At 32.7% G+C, this 20,871-nt stretch overlaps 1 protein-coding gene, 3 long non-coding RNA genes and 1 pseudogene across 13 annotated transcripts in view; 3 read left to right on the forward strand and 2 right to left on the reverse strand.

The window, feature by feature from the left end:
- LOC128249756 (uncharacterized) overlaps positions 1 to 5,759 on the forward strand; it is a 7,185-nt gene extending 1,426 nt beyond the window's left edge. For both annotated transcript variants that reach the window (XM_052974241.1, XM_052974240.2), the window contains exons 2-5: positions 1,769 to 1,865; positions 3,781 to 3,868; positions 4,283 to 4,324; positions 5,493 to 5,759. In XM_052974241.1, coding sequence (XP_052830201.1) covers positions 1,769 to 1,865; positions 3,781 to 3,868; positions 4,283 to 4,324; positions 5,493 to 5,552 — 287 coding nt within the window. In that variant the 3' untranslated portion in view covers positions 5,553 to 5,759. The remainder of the gene's footprint in view (positions 1 to 1,768; positions 1,866 to 3,780; positions 3,869 to 4,282; positions 4,325 to 5,492) is intronic.
- The window catches only part of LOC128249764 (uncharacterized), a 44,338-nt gene that overhangs the window by 20,205 nt on the left and 3,262 nt on the right, over positions 1 to 20,871 (reverse strand). For 2 of the 6 annotated variants that reach the window (XR_016245039.1, XR_016245038.1), the window contains exons 2-5: positions 20,175 to 20,313; positions 16,878 to 17,036; positions 14,788 to 14,938; positions 6,691 to 6,859 (exon numbers count right to left, since the gene is read on the reverse strand). This is a non-coding gene — a long non-coding RNA (uncharacterized LOC128249764). Of the gene's footprint in view, positions 1 to 6,690; positions 8,476 to 14,787; positions 14,939 to 16,877; positions 17,037 to 18,616; positions 18,999 to 20,174; positions 20,314 to 20,871 lie in introns of those variants that run through there. The other 4 variants (XR_016245037.1, XR_016245035.1, XR_016245036.1 and 1 more) reach the window with 4 other exon arrangements.
- On the forward strand, positions 7,246 to 11,794 carry LOC128249761 (uncharacterized). Its single transcript, XR_016245044.1, has 4 exons — positions 7,246 to 7,460; positions 9,274 to 9,370; positions 10,294 to 10,381; positions 11,561 to 11,794. It is a non-coding gene; the product is annotated as an uncharacterized LOC128249761 (long non-coding RNA).
- Positions 13,428 to 13,546, reverse strand: LOC128249970 (5S ribosomal RNA; annotated as a pseudogene).
- On the forward strand, positions 14,426 to 20,503 carry LOC128249762 (uncharacterized). 4 transcript variants are annotated; one of them, XR_008265861.1, is made up of 5 exons: positions 14,455 to 15,193; positions 17,852 to 17,945; positions 18,624 to 18,676; positions 19,158 to 19,199; positions 20,240 to 20,503. It is a non-coding gene; the product is annotated as an uncharacterized LOC128249762 (long non-coding RNA). The 4 variants fall into 4 exon arrangements; XR_016245041.1 differs by lacking the exon at positions 17,852 to 17,945 and having other exon boundaries at positions 14,439 to 15,193; XR_016245042.1 differs by lacking the exon at positions 19,158 to 19,199 and having other exon boundaries at positions 14,450 to 15,193.

Raw genomic sequence — 20,871 nt, forward strand, 5'->3', positions numbered from 1 at the left:
CTCGCAGTACTATTACAACGTTGTACGAGTAATTTGCTCTACAATCCAAGGTTCGTGTAAATTTTTGTCTTGAAACACAGGCGGAAAATCACAGTATGATCACACAAATCGTCCTATCTTTAGGGTAATTCGTTTAATAAACAAGTTTACATATTTCTTTTATATCCGCCTTTCTTTTTATAATTGTCACTATACTTGTAACTACACCATTTCTGTTTTAAAACACAGAAAATTATTATTGATTGAATTTTGTGTGAAGGAACGGATTAATCGTATTTTAGTTAATTTCAATGTGGAAAATTGATTTGTAAAACAAGTGATTTGTAAGACGACCTCGGTCATGGAACGAATTAAACTCATACTGCGTGGAATAACTGTATTTTTCTAAGTGTAAATATAAAACATTTTGTTATATGAATAAAGATAACTTTAAAGAATTTAATACTTTTGTTACTATAGAAACATGTTTTACTGATTTTACTCTTTTGTACATACGGGGTGATATCAAGCAGTTCTCGGACTACATCTGCAGCGCGGCAGCAGATGACAGGTTACAGATGCGTGCGCGGTGAGGGCTAGAACTCATCTTCATAAAGTAATGTCCGAGTTAATTCACTGTGTTTACTTCGCAAATCGCGACATTTGCGTTTTTGTGATCTCGTTTATGATGTATTTGATATTTCGTCATGGACAGAAAGCTGGAACAAAGGGCAAATAGTTTGCCCAAATAGTTTGGCATCAACGTCCATTTCTCTCCCTGTATCAGCCTGTTATCGGTGTCTTTTCTCTTCCTCTTCTGATACAAAGGTTTCAACTATAGTCGCATATTTCCTTCCTCTTGTAAAGAAAGTTATCCTCTCTATTTGTTCCTCCAAGATTTCCTCTTTCTCTTCCAGCGGTGCGTGTTCTATTCTCCTATTTACATTCGAAAATGTTCTGAATATGACCGTCTTGTTTTCCAGTTTTCTTTTTTTCTCCAGGGTCATTTTTATAGTTGACCCCTCTTTCTTTATCATGCCACAATATTTGGTTATCTTCTCCTAATTCCAATCCAACATCTCCGGCTTCAGCACACGTGGATCTAGGGGAACTCGACCTCCAGTAGCTTCCGCATAACTTTTCATTTTTTTTCAATAATTCACTACCACCCAACGATAGTGGCTTCGCACAAAAATTCCGCTTAAACTTCTTCAAAAGCCAACACAAGGGCGTGGCTTGGTAGCGTCAATGCATTTTCGCCTTTCAAAACTTATAGAATTTCAAGTGAAATAAATTCACCGATCTACAAATTTAGAAATATTGAATTTCTAAATCTCTCCAGGAGACACACAATGCAGTACGATAAAGTGGTGGTTTGTTTCCGACTTAATTTGGCAGTATTGGGACTGCCACATTATACATTGTCGATGAAAATCCTGGTAAACAAATGGAGGTCTATGCCGAACGACATTACGTATCAGAAACGTGATGAACGAGTTCATTCGATTTAAGGCGTGTTTTCTGATGTGTCGATATTATGTCAGCTGATAAACACAATACACAATTGTCACAAATACTCGACCAGAAGGATACTGAAACGACTTCACCACATCCAAGAATACACCAAACACCACATCCAAGAATACACCAAACACCACATCAAAAAAACCATATGTATAATCTGTATCATATGAATTCCTAACGACCTAAAATGATTTGTAATTTAACAAAAAAAAAAATTTCGGAATAATCATTTAAACATTCACTATAGAAACCTCACTTATTTTAGGCGTAATGTCATCGAAGCTGGATTGCAGTAAACTTGCAAATGATAAATGTCCTGGCTACTATAAAGATTTTGAAGTCAGTCATGAGGGATTCTGCAGGTAAATATAATTATATTTACAAGTGTATATGATTTTACTTTGGGTATTAGTATGCATTTAATATTTATACAATTGCATATTGAGAAATATTTCCTTTTATAAAACTATTACCTAAATGCTAGATGTATATAGAATCATGTCAATGAACCTGAATATGTCCTTTGATTAATATAGCAAATCTCCATGCACAATTCAATATAAACACCATTTTGTTTTTAAACTAGCACCGGCAAAAATGCACTTTGCGCTACTAATTATCTAACGTGGTTGACCGGGATATTAGTGGTTAACACACACGCACACGTGCACACACACACATGCACACACAGACGTACACACACTCAGAGACGCATACACACACATACACATATATATATAGCAATAATTACTGTCAAGCATTGTGTAGAATATATTCTAGAAATGATCGCGGGTAAGGCCAAAAAATGCGAAGTAAATGCAAGGTAAAATCACAAGAAAACAAATATGTGAATTAACGTAGGGCTTAACTTGTATTCAATATTTCGGGGTTATGAACCCATCTACTCACGTTCACACACACATCGGCAACATTTCTGAATTTCTTGAGGGTAGGGTCATAACCCCAAAATATGGAATACAAGGTAAGTCTACGCTAATTGAAATATGTTTTCTGGTGATTTACTTTGCATTTACTTCCCATTGTTTTGGCCTTACCCGCGAACTTTTATACAACACACACACACACACACACACACACACATATACACATATACATATATATATATATACATACATATATACACACACATATATATATATATATATATATATATATATATATATATATATATATATATTAATTCTCTAAATGAAGTATTAACAGTAACTGCACGATAAAGTGTAGTATATTGCCACTTAAGTGTGGCTGACCCCTAGGGGTGGATGTTACTGTTGCTTTTAGCCCCAGGAGGACATCTCCTCCAGCTGGCTTATCCACACACGACTGTGTCCTGTTTATAAAGGGAAGTTATCCCTCTCACCTCGATCTGCAGCACGAACGTATCCGGATTTCAGGGTTATTTCCCTTCGTCGGCGTCCGACAGCTGATGACCTTGGTGAGAGAGACAAAAACCTGGCAAACTTATATCTTCTTTTCCAGTGAAATTCTTCACTGATATTGAAAAGGTGAAAACAAGCAATGTTAATTCTCTAAATGAAGTATTAACAGTAACTGCACGATAAAGTGTAGTATATTGCCACTTAAGTGTGGCTGACCCCTAGGGGTGGATGTAACATTGCTTGTTTTCACCTTTTCAATATCAGTGAAGAATTTCACTGGAAAAGAAGATATAAGTTTGCCAGGTTTTTGTCTCTCTCACCAAGGTCATCAGCTGTCGGACGCCGACGAAGGGAAATAACCCTGAAATCCGGATACGTTCGTGCTGCAGATCGAGGTGAGAGGGATAACTTCCCTTGGTAAACAGGACACAGTCGTGTGTCGATAAGCCAGCTGGAGGAGATGTCCTCCTGGGGCTAAAAGCAACAGTAACATCCACCCCTAGGGGTCAGCCACACTTAAGTGGCAATATACTACACTATATATATATATATATATATATATATATATATATATATATATATATAGATATACATATATACATATATATATATACATACATATATATACATATATATATATATATATATATATATATATATATATATATATATATATATATATATATATATATATATATATATATATATATATATATATATATATATACATATATAAAACCGACTGAATTACCAGGGAGACAATACATATTGAATTCCATGGAAATGGAGTCTGACGCAAGGATTGGGATTTTACAAATATATAAACAATACAAAAATATCCGAAAGTATAATGTTCATTCATAATTTTACTTTCCAGTAACTTTGAAGGATTTGTAAAGTGCATGATGAGATTTACCTATGTGTGTTTAGAGCATTTTAAAGACATCCATTATTGGAAGTGCGTGGTAAGTATCTTGCATTGTGTTTGCTATATTTCCATTTAAAATTATCGACTGAAAATTAACGATTTAAAAAGTATAGATTTATTTAAAAGATCTAAACAATCATTTATTTCCATTGCATCACCCTTGAAGGAACAATCGAACGAAGAAAGAACGAATATCATTTAGCAATGATTTTTTTTCAATTCAATACTAAATACTTGGACATAGGGTGTACCGCGATGAAATAAACGTAATGAACGGCCACGGTTGAAGTAATTTTTATAACATTTGACAATCTATTTGACAATCGATTTGTAATCGATTGTAGTATTATGACTTCTATATTCAGTAGAGGATAATTTTTGACATAGGAATATGCTAGAAATCTATTATTGGTTTTAAAACTAAGGTTTCAAAATTCAACATATTTTTCAGAGTGAACCACCGCCGGTGATGGCATTGGGCAACACAGTTAGGGTAAGCAAAATTTTTCTACTGCCGCTCAGTCTTCAATATATGACAACCATGTCGATTTGATGTATATGTCTTTTTAATTCACTAAAATTCTATCGCAAAATATCTGTTGTAAACGCCACTCCCTATTTGTTATTAGTAACAGAGTATGGTAAACCATTTCAATGTGACTACAAGAACGGTAACGCAAACAAGAATATAATGGAATGCTTCCGGAACGCAAAATGTCATATTGTAACTTTCTATCTCAGATAGAAGTGTTCGCAGTAAAATACATGCTTCAGTAATTATTAAATATTCCTTGTTTGAGAAAGTTAAAAGATGGTTTCAATGTAAGGGATATTTTGGAGAATTACATTAAGAGACCGTTGTAGCTACTCTAACATAGAATTTCACAGTAAGCATAAGAATTAGAATTATGAAAATGAGTTGATTGTTTTATAATAGGTATACCCTAGATTTACCGCCGCACCAATATTTTGAATGTATTTTAGTAATGTACATATGTATAATCTTTATAATACATATGATATAATATTTATGGCGCTACATGTTCGTTGCGAATAAAATTGTCATCGAAAAATTTTCAATGACAATGTTGATTATTTCGCGTATATATTTGAAAGAATGTTTCTTAATAATGGGATTGTGTAGTTTCCTTCATATGAACAATGATCTTAAGACTGCTGGATTGGTAATTCCTGTAGTTATTCTAGATCAACCATTACCAGCATCTGCGAGCGTAAATGGAATCTAACAACAATACAACCAAACCTACGCCAAAGTTAGGGCATAAAATCAATAAAATTACGAGTTAAAGATAGTGTGTCGGATATGTACAAGAAAGTGTATCTATCCAAACAAACCACTTCGTAAGTTAATTAGAAATATCTCCAAGCATACCGTATATGTTTTTAAAAAATACAACATACACTGCGGATCGATAAAACAATCTAACTTATATCCTCATAAATAACATAAAATTAGATGTGGCCCTGACTAATATATTTTGTGTCCATATCATCGATAAAAACATAGGCCAATCGAAAATTCATAGAAGTGGTAAGCGTAGCACAATGAAACTTCTCATTAGTAAAAAGGCCCTTCTAATTTACAATACATTATTGTTTTTATTAAATTTTGAATTTCAAAACTTTTCTTCCCTTTACAGGTTAGCAGCCAGTCAGTGTTTGGAGCTGCTATTGTAACTCTCTTACTTACATATACATAAGTATTTGTTATGGCACTAGAAGTACGTATGTCTATTAATTTGAAAAAATTATTCAATGAGATAAGCCATAAAAACAGGATTCAAATATTACAAGAGATCGACTTGTCTACATATGTGTACAATTTCGTACGTGACGTTAAGGATATCTAATAATGTCCTACACTGTACTCTTTAATTATAGATTAAATTATCTTTTTAATATTTCAACGACTTTTACAACGTCAGTTTTTAATCTTCAAATCGCTTTAAATGTAACATTCGAATTATTCACCCTGGATGAAAATGGTACCATACAAGCAGAATCAATAATGGTAAAAAAGGGAGAAATTGTTTTACGCCTCATTATAAGCCTCAAATTGCACATTAATTCAGATTTAGCATTATGGATCGTGAAGTTTGATCAAACAGAAATAGTACATTAAGTACACCCACAGGAGATACTATGACCTATATTTTTGAAATAAAACCTTCTAGGACAATACATACATTTGCGTGCACGTATATATTTGGTGATTCAATGTTAATTTAATAATAATTCTGCTTATATAAAGATATGATGCATTTCACTTTCAAAGAAGTATTTAAAATCTGCGGCAAAGCACAACTGGGATGAAAGCAATGATGTCTTCCATTTGCGATCCTGTATTTCATGTGGTGATAAAGAGCATAACTGTAGGAATATCTGTTATAGTACGATTAATCTATATTTAGATTTGTAACTGTAATTTTCGGGTCATTTAAATACTATGGGTAAAATTTATATAAAATGATTGTGTGCATTAATAGAATATACATACATACATACATATATATATATACATATATATATATATATATATATATATATATATATATATATATATATATATATATATATATATATATATATATATATATATATATATATATATATATATATATATATATATATATATATATAAGAGTGCAATTTTTAGAACGCAATTATAAGTATCTTGAGGTGAAGCAATGAGGAGGTAATTAGTTGAGCAAGAAAAAAATGAATAAGTTTCAAGAGAATAGGAGATAAAAATGTAGAAAGAAAATAAAAATAAAGAATGAAGAGATGTGAAGAGAGGGAAAGAACAAAAATGAGAGCGGAGATTGTGAGTTCTATTACCGTCGATGTCGATGAGGCCTTTTTTTCGGGTTGGATAACAGTCACTGAAATAGCTTGTCTTGTCCCTAAATTTGGAACTAATATTCAAATGGCTTCCATTTCTCCATGTCATCTGATATTTTCTCAATTACAACATGAATATATATGCTCTCCAGCGACGTTGAATGGTCTGAAATTCAAGAAATGTTTCCTTAAAAAATAGATAAATAATAGTGGTTAAATTTAGGCCGAACACATTGTATGTGTAGTATTGTTTTTCGTTTCCGCCGAGGTCGACTTTGCCTTTTATCCCTTCAGGATCGATAAATTATGTACCAGTTGCGTGCTGGGGTCGATCTAATCGACTGACCCCTTCACCCAAAAATTCGGGCCTTGTGCCTCGAGTTGAAACGAATGTGTACGGCTGCACACAAATATCACACAAGTATCACAATTTTCTGTAGAATTAATTTTTATAAACCTGTCGTGTTGGTGAAAGTAGAAGAATAGAAATATTAGAATGTATTATGTCATTGATCAAATTCACATGCTGTCTCTGTCAGTTGAGACATATGTCACATCATATTTAATAATAATAAATATTTCCAGAATAATAGATATTTCCAGAATCTCCAGAATACGGCGTTCGTCACGAAATTAGACAATGAAGTATTTTATCATTTTTGTCTTCCTCATTTCCCGTAAGTAGTTATATGGAAATTACTTTGTAATGAGAAAAAAAAAAGGCACTCGAGGTGCGATGCAAACCCTGCGCGCTGATAAATGATTAGGTAAGTTATTGTGTGGTTTACAATGCGTTGCTTATCCATGGTTTTTAATTGAATTGAATGAAGCTTTGGGAGCGTTTCATTGAACTTGCTTATCGGGTAATTTGTAACTTCGATTTAATTTTTGTGCTTTAAGTATAACTACGATAAACATACTCTTCTGAAATTAAGAAATCAACTGGTAAATAAATGAAAAAAACTCGAATCCATCACTGTAGACACACACGCGCACACACAATCGCAAATGTATGTATGCTTGTATGTATGTATGTTTGAAGATAATCAAACCAACATTTCATCATTTCGAACCACTCATCCAATGATTTTATTTTTGCCGAATTTGGTGAATATCCATTTAACCGTTTTTTCCCCAAGAATTTTGTCAAACACGTAAAGAAACAGACTAGTACGAGTGATTCCGTTAACCTAATTTGTCTTAGGCGCTCATGGCAATAGTTGTTCGTATTTGTGCGCAAAATGTAGATATGATATACGGGATGTAGCGCTATATCCATTTAGCCTCAACTATCTTTTAATTCTCCCTTTTCATGCATGCACACATGAATTCATCCATACATACATACTTACTTACAAAAATATATAGATACAGACACATACACGCACACACACACAGCTATATTAAATCTCTGAGCTAGATGTAGACAGTAGCAATATGGAAATGTAACATATACTTGCCTACCAAATGCGGTGTCCCATACGGACTGTGCTACTAGCGTTTATAGCTTCAATAAGACGTCTCCTCCAGCTAACAAGACACATTCTATTTCCGATTAATATTTGCGAGGGAAGGTCATCGCCACCTCCCTATCATTTCGTGTTACACACAGATTCGAGTATCTTGGTGGTAACCCGTCCTCAACGTATCTTAATGACTAGCTAGTGTATAACACGGAAAGCCAGGAATAGGAGCGATATCCTCCCCTCGCAAATACCAATCGGACACAGAATGTGTGTCGTTAGTGAGCACGCCAGTAGCACTCTGCCGTATGGGACAGCACACTCGGTTGGCAATTTCATATATATATATATATATATATATATATATATATATATATATATATATATATATATATATATATATATATATATATATATATATATATATATATGTATATATATATATATATATATGTATATATATATATATTATGCTGGACATGTAAGTAGAACGAGCAAATTCAGTGTCCACAAATTTATATTTTGACTAGTAATTTTTAAGTGAAATGTTTCATTGAAATGTCTTTCGTCACCCTTGAGGATTTATTTAAATATGATTTATTTAAAGAATAAAAATGATAACATACAAACGTAGGTTCCGATTATGAACACGCAATGGTATAAGCAACTTAATTACCTGTGCAATCCGATATGGTAGACTCTGAATGGAATATTCCAACGCTAGAAAGCAAGTGGTTAGGATACCGCAAATTATACAATGTGTTTTAAAAATTATCGATAATAACCCTGGTAAACAAATGGAGGCCATTTCCGAACACCATTATGTATCGGAGTCAGAAACGTGATGAACGAGGACATTCGATAGATGGTGAGTTTACTATGAAGTGATGTATTATGTCAGCTGAAAAACACAGTATAAACTGTGACAAATACCCGGCCAGAACTATATTGAAACGTCTTCTCCACACTCAACATACACAAAACAACATCAAGCAACCATATTTATAATCTGTATCATATGAATGCCTAACAAACAGAAATGAATTGTATTTTAACAAAAAAATTAATTTCTGAATAATCATTAAAACTTTTTCAAGAGAAACCTCACATATTTTAGGCGTAATGTCACCTAGACTGAATTGCGTTAAAATTGCAAGAATTAGATGTCCTTCTCTCTATGTACAACCTGTAGTAGATACGGAGAAATTCTGCAGGTAATTATAGTTATATATATATATATATATATATATATATATATATATATCATCCTACATTTGGTCTCACTATTTACTTAATATTTATACAATTACATATTGACAAATATTTCCTTTTATAAAACTATTACCAAAATATTAGATGTATGTATATGTTATCACGACAATGAACCTGAATATTTCCTTTGACTAATATAGGAAATATCCATGTACAATTAAATATAGACACTAATTTGTCTTTAAACTAGCACCGAGTGAAAGAGACGATATCTTCGCTAGAAATTATCTGACAATTTTGGGCAAGTTTCTTCTACTATAGCCCAGGGTCGACCAAAGCCTTGTAAGTGGATTTGGTAGACGGATGCTGAAAGAAGCCCGTCGTATATATGTATATATATATATATATATATATATATATATATATATATATATATATATATATATATATATATATATATATTTATATATATATATATATATATATATATATATATATATATATATATATATATGTGTGTGTGTATATATATATATATATATATATATATATATATATATATGTATGTATGTATGTATGTTTATGTATATGTTTGTGTGTGAATCCTCCTCAACATCGCTTGACAACCGATGCTAGCGTGTTTACGTCCCTATAACTTTCCCCCCATATATATATTTTATATCTACACACACACACACACACACACACACACACACACACACACACACATATACATACATACATACATACATACATAAATATTTACACACATACACATATATCACTCGGACCTAATTGCCGGAGAGACAGTGGAAAGGGAATTTAATGAAAGTCGAGTCTGACTCCAGAATCGAGAGGTTTATAAAAATATAAACAATACAAGAATACCAGAATGTATGATTTCCATTCATAATTTGCCTTCCAGAACTTTCGACGAATTTATGAACTGCTTCAAGAGATATGCGCTTGTTTGCTTAGATCATTATAAATTAATACATTTCAAGAGATGCCCGGTAAGTAGCTTTCATTCTCTTCCTTATATTTCCAGTAAAAATGAGCGACTGAGAAATTAACGATTCAAACAGTTTTGTTTTATTTAAAACATCTAAACAATCATTAATTTTCCTTACTTCACTATTGAAGGAAGAATCGAGAGAAGAAAGCGCAAATTATATTTAGTTACGATTTTCTTTTCTTTCAATTGAATACTAAATAATGGGGCATAGTAGGTACCGCGATGAAATAAACGTAATGAACCTGAAAATCTATATTGTTTTGTTTGTGAGATTTCTAATCGATTGTAGCATTACGCCTTCTATATTCAGTAGAGGATAATTTTTGACATGGGAATATGACTGAAAATCTATTATTGGCTTTTCACAATAATTCAACATATTTTACAGAGTACTCATCCGCCAGAGACGGATTTGTGCAATATAGTTGGAGTAAGCAAAACATTTCTATTGCCGCCGAGTCTTCAATATATGACAACGATTTCGATGTCAATTCACTGCAATACCCTCGCAACATTCATGTTTTAAACACCGCTCTGTATTTGTTATTACTAACATAGCATGGTAAACCATTTCAATATGGCTACAATAACGGTAACATAGGCATAAAATATAATGCAAAGCCTCCGGAACGCAAATGGGCATATTATAACGTCCTAAATAAAATAGAAGTGTTCACAGTAAAATAAACGCGTGAGCTATGTACTAAATATTCCTTGTTTGGGAATGTTAAAAGATGGTTTCAATGTAAGGGCAGTTTTAGCAAATTTCATTAAGAAACCGCGTAGTCACAATAACATACAATTTCACATTAAGCATAGGAATTAGAATTATGAGAATGAGCTGATTGTTTCATAAGACGAATGTGCTAGAGTTATCCGTCCAGGTATATTTTGAATATATTTTAATAGTGTACATATGTATAATCTTCATAAAACATATGATATAATATTTATGGCGTTACATGCCGGTCGCAAATAAAATGATGTGTATGCTTGATTAATATATTCTGTGTCTATATAATCGAAAAACAAAAGCATAGGCCATTCGAAAATTAATGGAAGTAATATGAATAGCAGAGTAAAACGTCTCACAAGTAAAACGGTCCCCTAATTCACATTATATTATTGTTTTTTTTTTGTTAAATTTCGAATAACGAATCTTTTTTTCTATTTACAGCAGCCAGCCAGTATTCGGAGCTGCTATTGTAACTCTATTACTCACACATACATAATAATTTATGTATTTATTATGGCTCTATAAATACGTTTGTGTCGTAATAACAAGATTCTAATATTACAAGAGGTCGACTTCACTGCAGATGTCTACAATTTCATACGTGACATTGAGGATATCTAATAATGTACTACATTGTATGCTTTAAATATAGATTAAAATATCTTTCTATTTCAACGACTTTTACTGCGTCAGTTTTTGTAATTTTCAAATTGTTTTAAATTCAATATTCCAAGTATTCACTCGGATGAAAATGGTGCCATACAAGCAGAATCAATAATTGTAAGAAAGGAAGAAATTGTTTTACGTTTCACTGTAAGCCTGAAATTGAGCATCAATTAAGATTTAGCATTATGGATCGTGAAGCATAACTTAATAGAAATACTACAATAAGTAGGCCCACACGAGATACTATGACATATATTTTCGAAATAAAATCTCTTACGACAATGCATACATTTGAGTGCGAGTCATTAAACGGCACGGTCAGGGATTGGAAAGTATTTGGAAAATAATTCTTCATATATAAAGATGTGATACAGTTCTATATTTAAGAGATGAGGAATTATTTACATTATTTACATTATCTACATTTGACGGATATTCGTCCTCATCTTGTTTGTTGTTAACACAACGTTTCGGCTGATATACCCTCCAGCCTTCGTCAGGTGTCAGGTGTCTTAGTAACATCGATAGGAATGAGAACCCAGGTTCGAAATTTCCCCAAGACACCTGACGAAGGCTGGAGGGTATATCAGCCGAAACGTTGTGTTAACAACAAACAAGATGAGGACGAATATCCGTCAAATGTAAATAATGTAAATAATGTAAAGATGTGATGTATTCTAATTTTAGAGTAGTATTTAAAGAATGTGGACAAGCATAACTGTGATGAAAGCAATACCATCTTCCATTAGTATTGCTATATCTCATGTGGTGATAAAGAGTATAGCTGTCGGAATATCTCAATTAAAATTTGAGTACTCCTTATTTAGATTTGTAATTGTAACTTTCGGGTAATTTAAATATTATGGGTATAAATTATATAATATGTGTGTGTGCTCACATCTACAACACAGAATATATGACCATTATCCATGAATATAATGCACGTTTTACATTTTATTTCGTTCTAAATGGCGTGTTTTTAGGTGAGGAAAAGGAGCTAGCTAGAAAGGTATGAAGCAAAATAATGAACGGAAATAAACATTATTTAACATTTTCAATTAATGCAAATCCTTGGAAGTACGAAGATTTACGACGTTATCTCAGAAGGAATAGAAAAGATATAGACAAAAAAAGTTAATCCGTGCTGTACTGGCGTGGATTTAATAAAATGTTTATCCCTCCAACCGAAATTGCTTGCCTTGTGACAAAATTTGAAACCATTACTCTTTTACTATTTTAATTGTTTCAGTCATTTGACTACGGCCATGCTTGTGCACCGCCTTTAGTCGAGCAAATCGACCCAGGACTTACTCTTTGGAAGCCTAGTACTTATTCTATCGGTCTCTTTTGTCGAACCGCTAAGTTACGGAGACGTAAACACACCAGCATCGGTTGTCAAGCGATGTTGGGTGGGGGGACAAACACAAACACCCACACACATGTACATACATTTACATACATATATATACGGCAGGGTTCTTTCAGTTTCCGTCTACCAAATCCACTCACAAGGTTTTGGTCGGCCCGAGGCTATAGTAGAAGACACTTGCCCAAGGTACCACGCAATGGGACTGAACCCGGAACTATGTGGTTGGTAAGCAAGCTACTTACCACACAGCACTCCTACGCCTATAATGTGGGATGCTTACAGCACCTAGGTTTCCCAAGCGGTCACCCATCTAAGTACTCACTAGATTCGACGTTGCATAACTTCGGTGATCGGACGAGAACCGGTGCTATCAGCGTGATATGGCCACAAACAAGATGCTTTAGATGCTTTATTTAAATGCTTTACATTTCTCCACGCCACCTAACATTTTCTAAAGTATAATAAAGTGTAACATAAATCGGTAATGCTTTCAGCGACGTTGAACGGTCAGAAATATATCACGTTCTTCCTTAATAAAATGGAGACATAAAGACCATTCAGACTGAACACATTGTACATGTAATACTAACTCCTTCAACGCTGTACTGGTACAAACATCTATCACATTTTTATGGAAATACTATTTCCTTGGTCACTCTACAGCAATAAAACTTGAATATATATCATGATATAACATGGCATAAATGAATTTTACAACCCTACCTCGTCACTTGTTGTATGATATCCTATATGATATTAAATTATCAAAGAAATACCATGTGTACCAAGAAGAGTTATACCGATAACTAAAAAGCAATAGGAAACATATAGATATAGAGGTAAGATACGTCGGCAGAATTTGAAGAGTTCATCACGAAATTACACGATGATATATGGCATATTCATTTTCCTTATCATTTCTAGTAATTAGCTATATGATAATTTTAATTAATATCTATGAGCAGAATATAGAAACGATATAAATGATGTGTTAATACGACTCATCTTTTTCTTACTCATTTTCTCTCATCAGGCATACACACATGCACACATACGTATACACACACACACACACACACACACACACACACACACACACACACACACACATATATATATATATATAGTAGTTCTATGCTGTCAACTTAATGTGACTGCTATTTTGCCCGAGGAAGCAGCACCGCTTCCTGTCGGCCTTGACACATTTCCTGTGTCCTTATATTTACAAGGGGGAGACAAGCACCCCCCACCCAGCTAAGCCTGCATCCAGCGATATGTTTCTGAGTCTTTGCTCGTCATCAGTCTTGAATAGCAATAGCCTGCTAATTGGAAATGCCTGTCAAGCTCTTGTAAACATATAATAATTCCAGTGAAACACATTCACAGATTGTTATATGTAATTCTTTCCGGTATCTCCCTGAGAAATGCAAAGCAAATGTGAAAAATTAAACGGTCTTGTGTAGCCAACGAGAAATCAGGATCACTCCCATATTCCACCAGAGTGTTAATATTTATGCTAGAGGCTTATTGGAGGTGTTGAAGATAATGTTTAATCCCTGAATATATGAATTACGCACATTCTGAAAGAGACGAAATCACTCAAGGAGCAGGTGTATCTACCGAAATTGCTTACCTTTTCAGACAGCTTGAAACGAATATTCAGATGGCTTAAATTCTTCCATTTCATCTCAATCTTCCTCACATACAATATGAAAAGTTGATGTATCCTGTGACTATGAATGGTGACAAAAATATACAATATTTTTTCTCAGTAAAATGGAGACCTGAAAAATCAATAAATTCAGACGGAACCCACTGTATATACAATATTGATTTCCTCCATTATGTACAGGTACATGTATTATGAAATAGCATGTCATAGATCAAATTTACTAACCTTCTTCGTAAGTTGAAACACATGTTACATCTTTATATGAATTTATAAAAGAAACTGCATTGCGTAAGTCGCGCGAATATGAAGACTTCATCACGGAATTACACAATGTTATATTCTATACTTATTTTCTTTCTCATTTCTCGTAAGTAGCATTAAGATAATTATTTCTGAATTTTCATTAATATTTGTGCGTCGAATATAAGTGATGTAGTAATAGAGTTAATCTGATTCATGTTTTTCTTACTGATATTCTCTCCCCATGCATACACACATGCATACATATGTAAGCATTATATGCATGTATATGTATATATATATATATATATATATATATATATATATATATATATATATATATTTAAAGAAATAGGGGTAAGATCGTTATTTGAAATACCGATCATATCAAGGGGCTAGCGTGGGAATAAAAACTTCAAAGGTAATAATTATTATTAAAATTATAATGAAGGGTATCTAAAAGATATTAACATGCTGGATATAGCAGTCAAAACATGATTCAAAAACCACATCAAATATTCATACACCACCAGCAGAGAAGTCAAATTGACGAAATAGACTAGCAAATTATTTTTTCATAGTTTATTTTGTTTCTTTGTCTTCTCTCCTGGTTCTCTATGATTATTTGATGTTGGTATATTTTCGTTACCCTTAATTACAACTTTATATGTATATATATATATATATATATATATATATATATATATATATATATATATATATATATATATATATATATATATATATATATATATATATATATATACATATTATATATATATATATATATATATATATATATATATATATATATATATATATATATATATATATATATATATATATATATATATATATACATATCATATATTTCTATATGTGTCTCAAAGAAATACAAATCCACAAAATACTACCCCCAAATTTAACCCACCCAAAATGAATGCACACATTTAAAGAGTATTAAAATACGTTTTATTTTAATTGCTTTAGAATTTCGCGAACTGAATTTCATTTTCTTTTTCATAAAGGAAATATTTTCAAGTTGATTATTCTTTGGATTTACATGTAGTCAACGCAAAGCAACTAAAATCTGAATATCAAGAAATATTTCTTTTGTTATTTGCATCATTTGCGTTTAATGTTTGCTCAAAATTCCTCAGCAGTTGCGAATTTCTTTTTTTTTATTACCGAAAACTATGGTTTGTAACATGTTTATAGAGCTGTATTTTGGCTCGAAAACCGGTAAAGAGGGGGATTATTCTAGTAACCCATTTCGTCCATTCCTCGAGTGTCCAATCCATGGTATCAACTCAGTCCTTTAAAGTACCCTGGTACTGAGCTGGGGCCTGATTTTGAGGGCAATGAACTGCATGCGTTCGTATGGTAGATCGTCTCTAAGTTGAAGTAAATATGCGAAGTCACAATACCATCGGTGAGGAATTGTTCAGTCGATCTTTTTCGTGAATACAAGTACCCTAATACAACACTTCCATATCTACGTATCTAGCTATCATCTATATGGGTGTCTATCTCACACTTCATGACTCTACGTATACATGCATATACACACCCATGCGAGCGCGTACACACGCACACACACATATACTGAAAGAGGGAGAGAGAATGAGTGTGAGAGAGAGAGAGAGAGAGAGAGAGAGAGAGAGAGAGAGAGAGGAGAAGGACAGTCAATTACGCGGGTAGAAAAATTAGATATAGTAAATATAATATAATAGTTTGGCCATGAAGTTCGACGATTCCATCTTCGAATTAACTTCTCTGTATTAAAATATCAAATGTAAGAACTTCTTTACCTTGATGATGGGGTCACATCTTATGGTATCTTGATTGCATTCATTACGACATATATTGACCTGAAATACATCTACCAGCATTAACATGTCACTAAGCCTCCAGATTTTCGTCTTATGCCACCAGTTTTCTCTTTAGATTGTACTCTGTGTTAATTGGATCTATGAATAGAAATATGTATATATCTTTTCTCAAATTTTCATTGTTTGAAGGTCTCAATTTTTTGTTTGGTGTCAATTTTCATGTATACATATATATACATAATTTATGTGTCATGCGCAAACATTACCAATCATAAACGTGATAAACAAAGGGAGGCTGTCGCCGAACACCATCACGTATCGGATTCAACAATCACAAATGTGATGAAGGAGGACGTTCGATATATGGCACGTGTACTGTGAAGTACAGCAAAGAGAATGGAAATTGTTTGATCCGTGACAAGGGGCAAAAGTCATAAGAGAAATCACAGACTGTTATGTACAGCTCCGGATACACCCTGAGAGAAATGCACAATGAATGTGATAGATTCAACGGTCATGAATAACCAATGTCACGTCATCTCAAATATTCCATCAGAGTCCTAATAATTATGCTGGCGTCTTCGTTGAGATGTTGAAGATGATATTGAATCCCTGGATGAATAAAGTAAGCTCATTCTCACAATGACTCCCAGGGATATATGTAACGCCTAACAAGTGAAATTCAATCCAACACGATTTTACGTTTGAAGCATGTTGAATGGGAGACAAATCGACATTCTCACAATTTCATAAATTTCTAACAAAATTCATCAAAAAACTAAATTCTATCTATTTTCATCGCCCTCACAATTCCCCGAAATCGAAAATCAAACAGCCATATTTAGAATGTGTATCATACGAATGCCTAACAAACACAAATGTGTGTTGTTTAACAAAAAAATTATTTTGCAATAACCATTTGATATTTTCAATCCAGACCACACATTTTTTAGGTGTCAGCTCAGTGGGACAATTTTGCTTTGGCGAGGGAATGCGTGTGTGTCCTGCTCATTTTAAAGACCCTAGACATAAGTACGAATTCTGCAGGTATGTGTATTTACATATATATATATATATATATATATATATATATATATATATATATATACATTTATATTATCTAACTTTTGGCATTAGTAGCATACTTATTTTTTAGCTGTAGGTATATTTATATAAATCCAAGGCAATAAAACAAAATATATACATTGACTAATATATCATATCTCATTGCACAATTGTATATAAATGCTATTTTGTTTTTAAAGTAGTACCGATTGAACAAATGTCTCCGCTACTAAATACTAATCTGGCGCGAGTGACTGGGATATTGGTGGCGTATACACACACACACACACACACACGCACACACACACACACACACACACACACACACACACACACACACACACACACACACATTTCTGCCCCCTCATTGGAGAAGATACATTACAAACTGTGTTAGGTAACTCTTAGGATGTTTAAGAAGCTCCGAAATGCTAATATCTGGATAATATTATATCTGACATAGATATTAATTGTTTTGTGTCGTTGTAGAACTACGTAGTTCAAAAGTGATTTGGGTTTTAATCATTGAATTGATTTTGGTCTCATCTGCTTATAACTCTGAGTTACTTGAAAGTGGAGTCTGATTAAAGTTTTAATTAAGATATAAATAATACAATAATGCCCGAATGTATAATTTCCATTCATAGTCTTACCTTGCAGAAACTTCGAGAACTTTAATAAGTGTTTCCAGAAGGGATCCGCAAAATGTATACGTGAGTACAAACGAAAACATTCTTACGTGTGTTTTGTAAATATCTTTCATTATCTTACTTATATTTTGCCTAAAATGAGAGACCGAGACAAAAATGATCTAAAACTAATCGTTGTATTGTAATAATATTAAAAAAAAAACATTAGATTTCCTAAAGTCACCCTTGAAGGAAAAGAAAAACAAAAAAACGAGCAAAGGATGAATATGTTATTTAGCTACTGTCATATTTTCTTTCAATCCAACTTTAAATAGCATGGTATACAATGTGCCGTGATAACATAAACGTAATGACGGTCATGGTTACAGTATCTTTGGTAGCCTCTGACTGTCTATTTTGTCTTAGATGCAAGATTTTTAATCGATGATAATATTATCACTGCTATATGCAGTAGTGAAAGTTAATCTTTCACTTGGATATATGTCTGAAAATCTATTACTGGTTATGAAACGAAATTTTCACAAAAATTCAACCTATTTTTCAGACTCCTAAACCGTTGCCGAGCGCCTCGTGCGACATTGTTGGAGTAAGCAAAATATTTCTATTTCCGCTGTCTTCAATATATAATAACCATACCGATTTGAAGTATATGTCTTTTTTTTTAATTCACTACAATTCTGTTGCAACATTTCTGCTGTTAACGTAGCTGTGTATTTGTTATAAGGGACATAGCATTGTAAACCTTTTCAATAAGACTACAATAAAAATAACATCAGCATAAAACATAATGCAAAGCCTGCGGAACAAAACGGCATATTATAACGTCTCAACTGAAATAGAAGTGTTCACAGTAAAAGAAATGCATTAGATATGAAATACATTCTCGATAATGGGGTGCTCGATTCATGATAGGGACACGCTAGATCTATTCCCGCAGGAAGATTTTGATTTTATTTTAATAACATACGCATAATCTTTATGATAAATATGATGTAATTTTGATGGCGTTACATAAACATTACAAATAAAAATATTGCAATGTTTAATGACAATGCTGATTATTACGAGAAAGCATTGGAAAGGAAAGTTCTTAAGAATGGAGCTCTGTAGGTTCCTGTGACGGAACAAGAATTTCATAGTAACAGGTCCGTTAATTCCCGTAGAAAAAGAAATAGTTGTAAGACACAGTATAGCCCGGTTATTCTACATCAGCAATTATCATCATCCGTGAGCGTACATTGGGTTTAACTTCCATAGTATTAAACTTACGTTAGATCACGAAATCTATAAAAGTACAGGATAAAGGCACTGTGTCGGATATATTCTATTCAGCGTACCTACCCCAAAACATCAATTTTAAGTTAATCAAAGGTATCTGCAATCATATTGCAAGTTTGAAGAACATAGCATAGACTGCGGTCTTATAAAAGAATCTACCTTAATAATGACATAAAACTATATGTGGACTGATTAATATATGTTGTGTCCATATCATTAATGAAAGCATAAGCCAAATGAAAATTAATGGAAGTGATAAGAGTAGCACAGTAAAAAGTCTTACCTAATTAACATTAAATGATAGTTGAAATAAATGTTGGAATAACGAATTTTTTCTTCCATTTACAGGTTAGGAGCGAGTCAGTATACGCAACTGCCGTTGTAACTCTATTACTCAACGTACATAAGTATTTATTATGTCACTGAAAGTACGTATATGTATTAATTTGAAAAAAATATTCAATGATATAAGTGATAAAAACGGAATTCAAATATTACAAGAGATCGACTTCACTACAGATGACTACAATTTTATACGTGCCATTGAGGATATCTAATGATGTCCTACACTGTATGCTTTAAATATAAATTAAATAACTTTGTTGTATTTCATAGATTTTTCCTGCGTTAGTTTTTTGTAATTTGGAAATCGGTGTAACATTCAAAGTGTTTAAGCGGGCTGAAAATGGTGTCGTATAAACAGAGTACATAATGTTAAGAAATGAAGAAATTATTTTAGGTTTCAACGTAAGCCTCAAATTGTACATTACTTAAGATTTAGCTAAACTGACTGATCATTTTCTTACTAATTTTCTCTCCTCAAGAATACACACATGCATACATATGTACGCGCGCGCACACACACACACGTATCATGCTTGTGCCTATATATATATATATATATATATATATATATATATATATATATATATATATATATATGTATATCAGTTAGAGGGGTTTACTAACTCTAAGGGGTA

The sequence above is a fragment of the Octopus bimaculoides genome, chromosome 18 (genome assembly GCF_046866305.1).
Source record: "Octopus bimaculoides isolate indiv1 chromosome 18, ASM4686630v1, whole genome shotgun sequence".
NCBI lineage: Eukaryota > Metazoa > Mollusca > Cephalopoda > Octopoda > Octopodidae > Octopus > Octopus bimaculoides.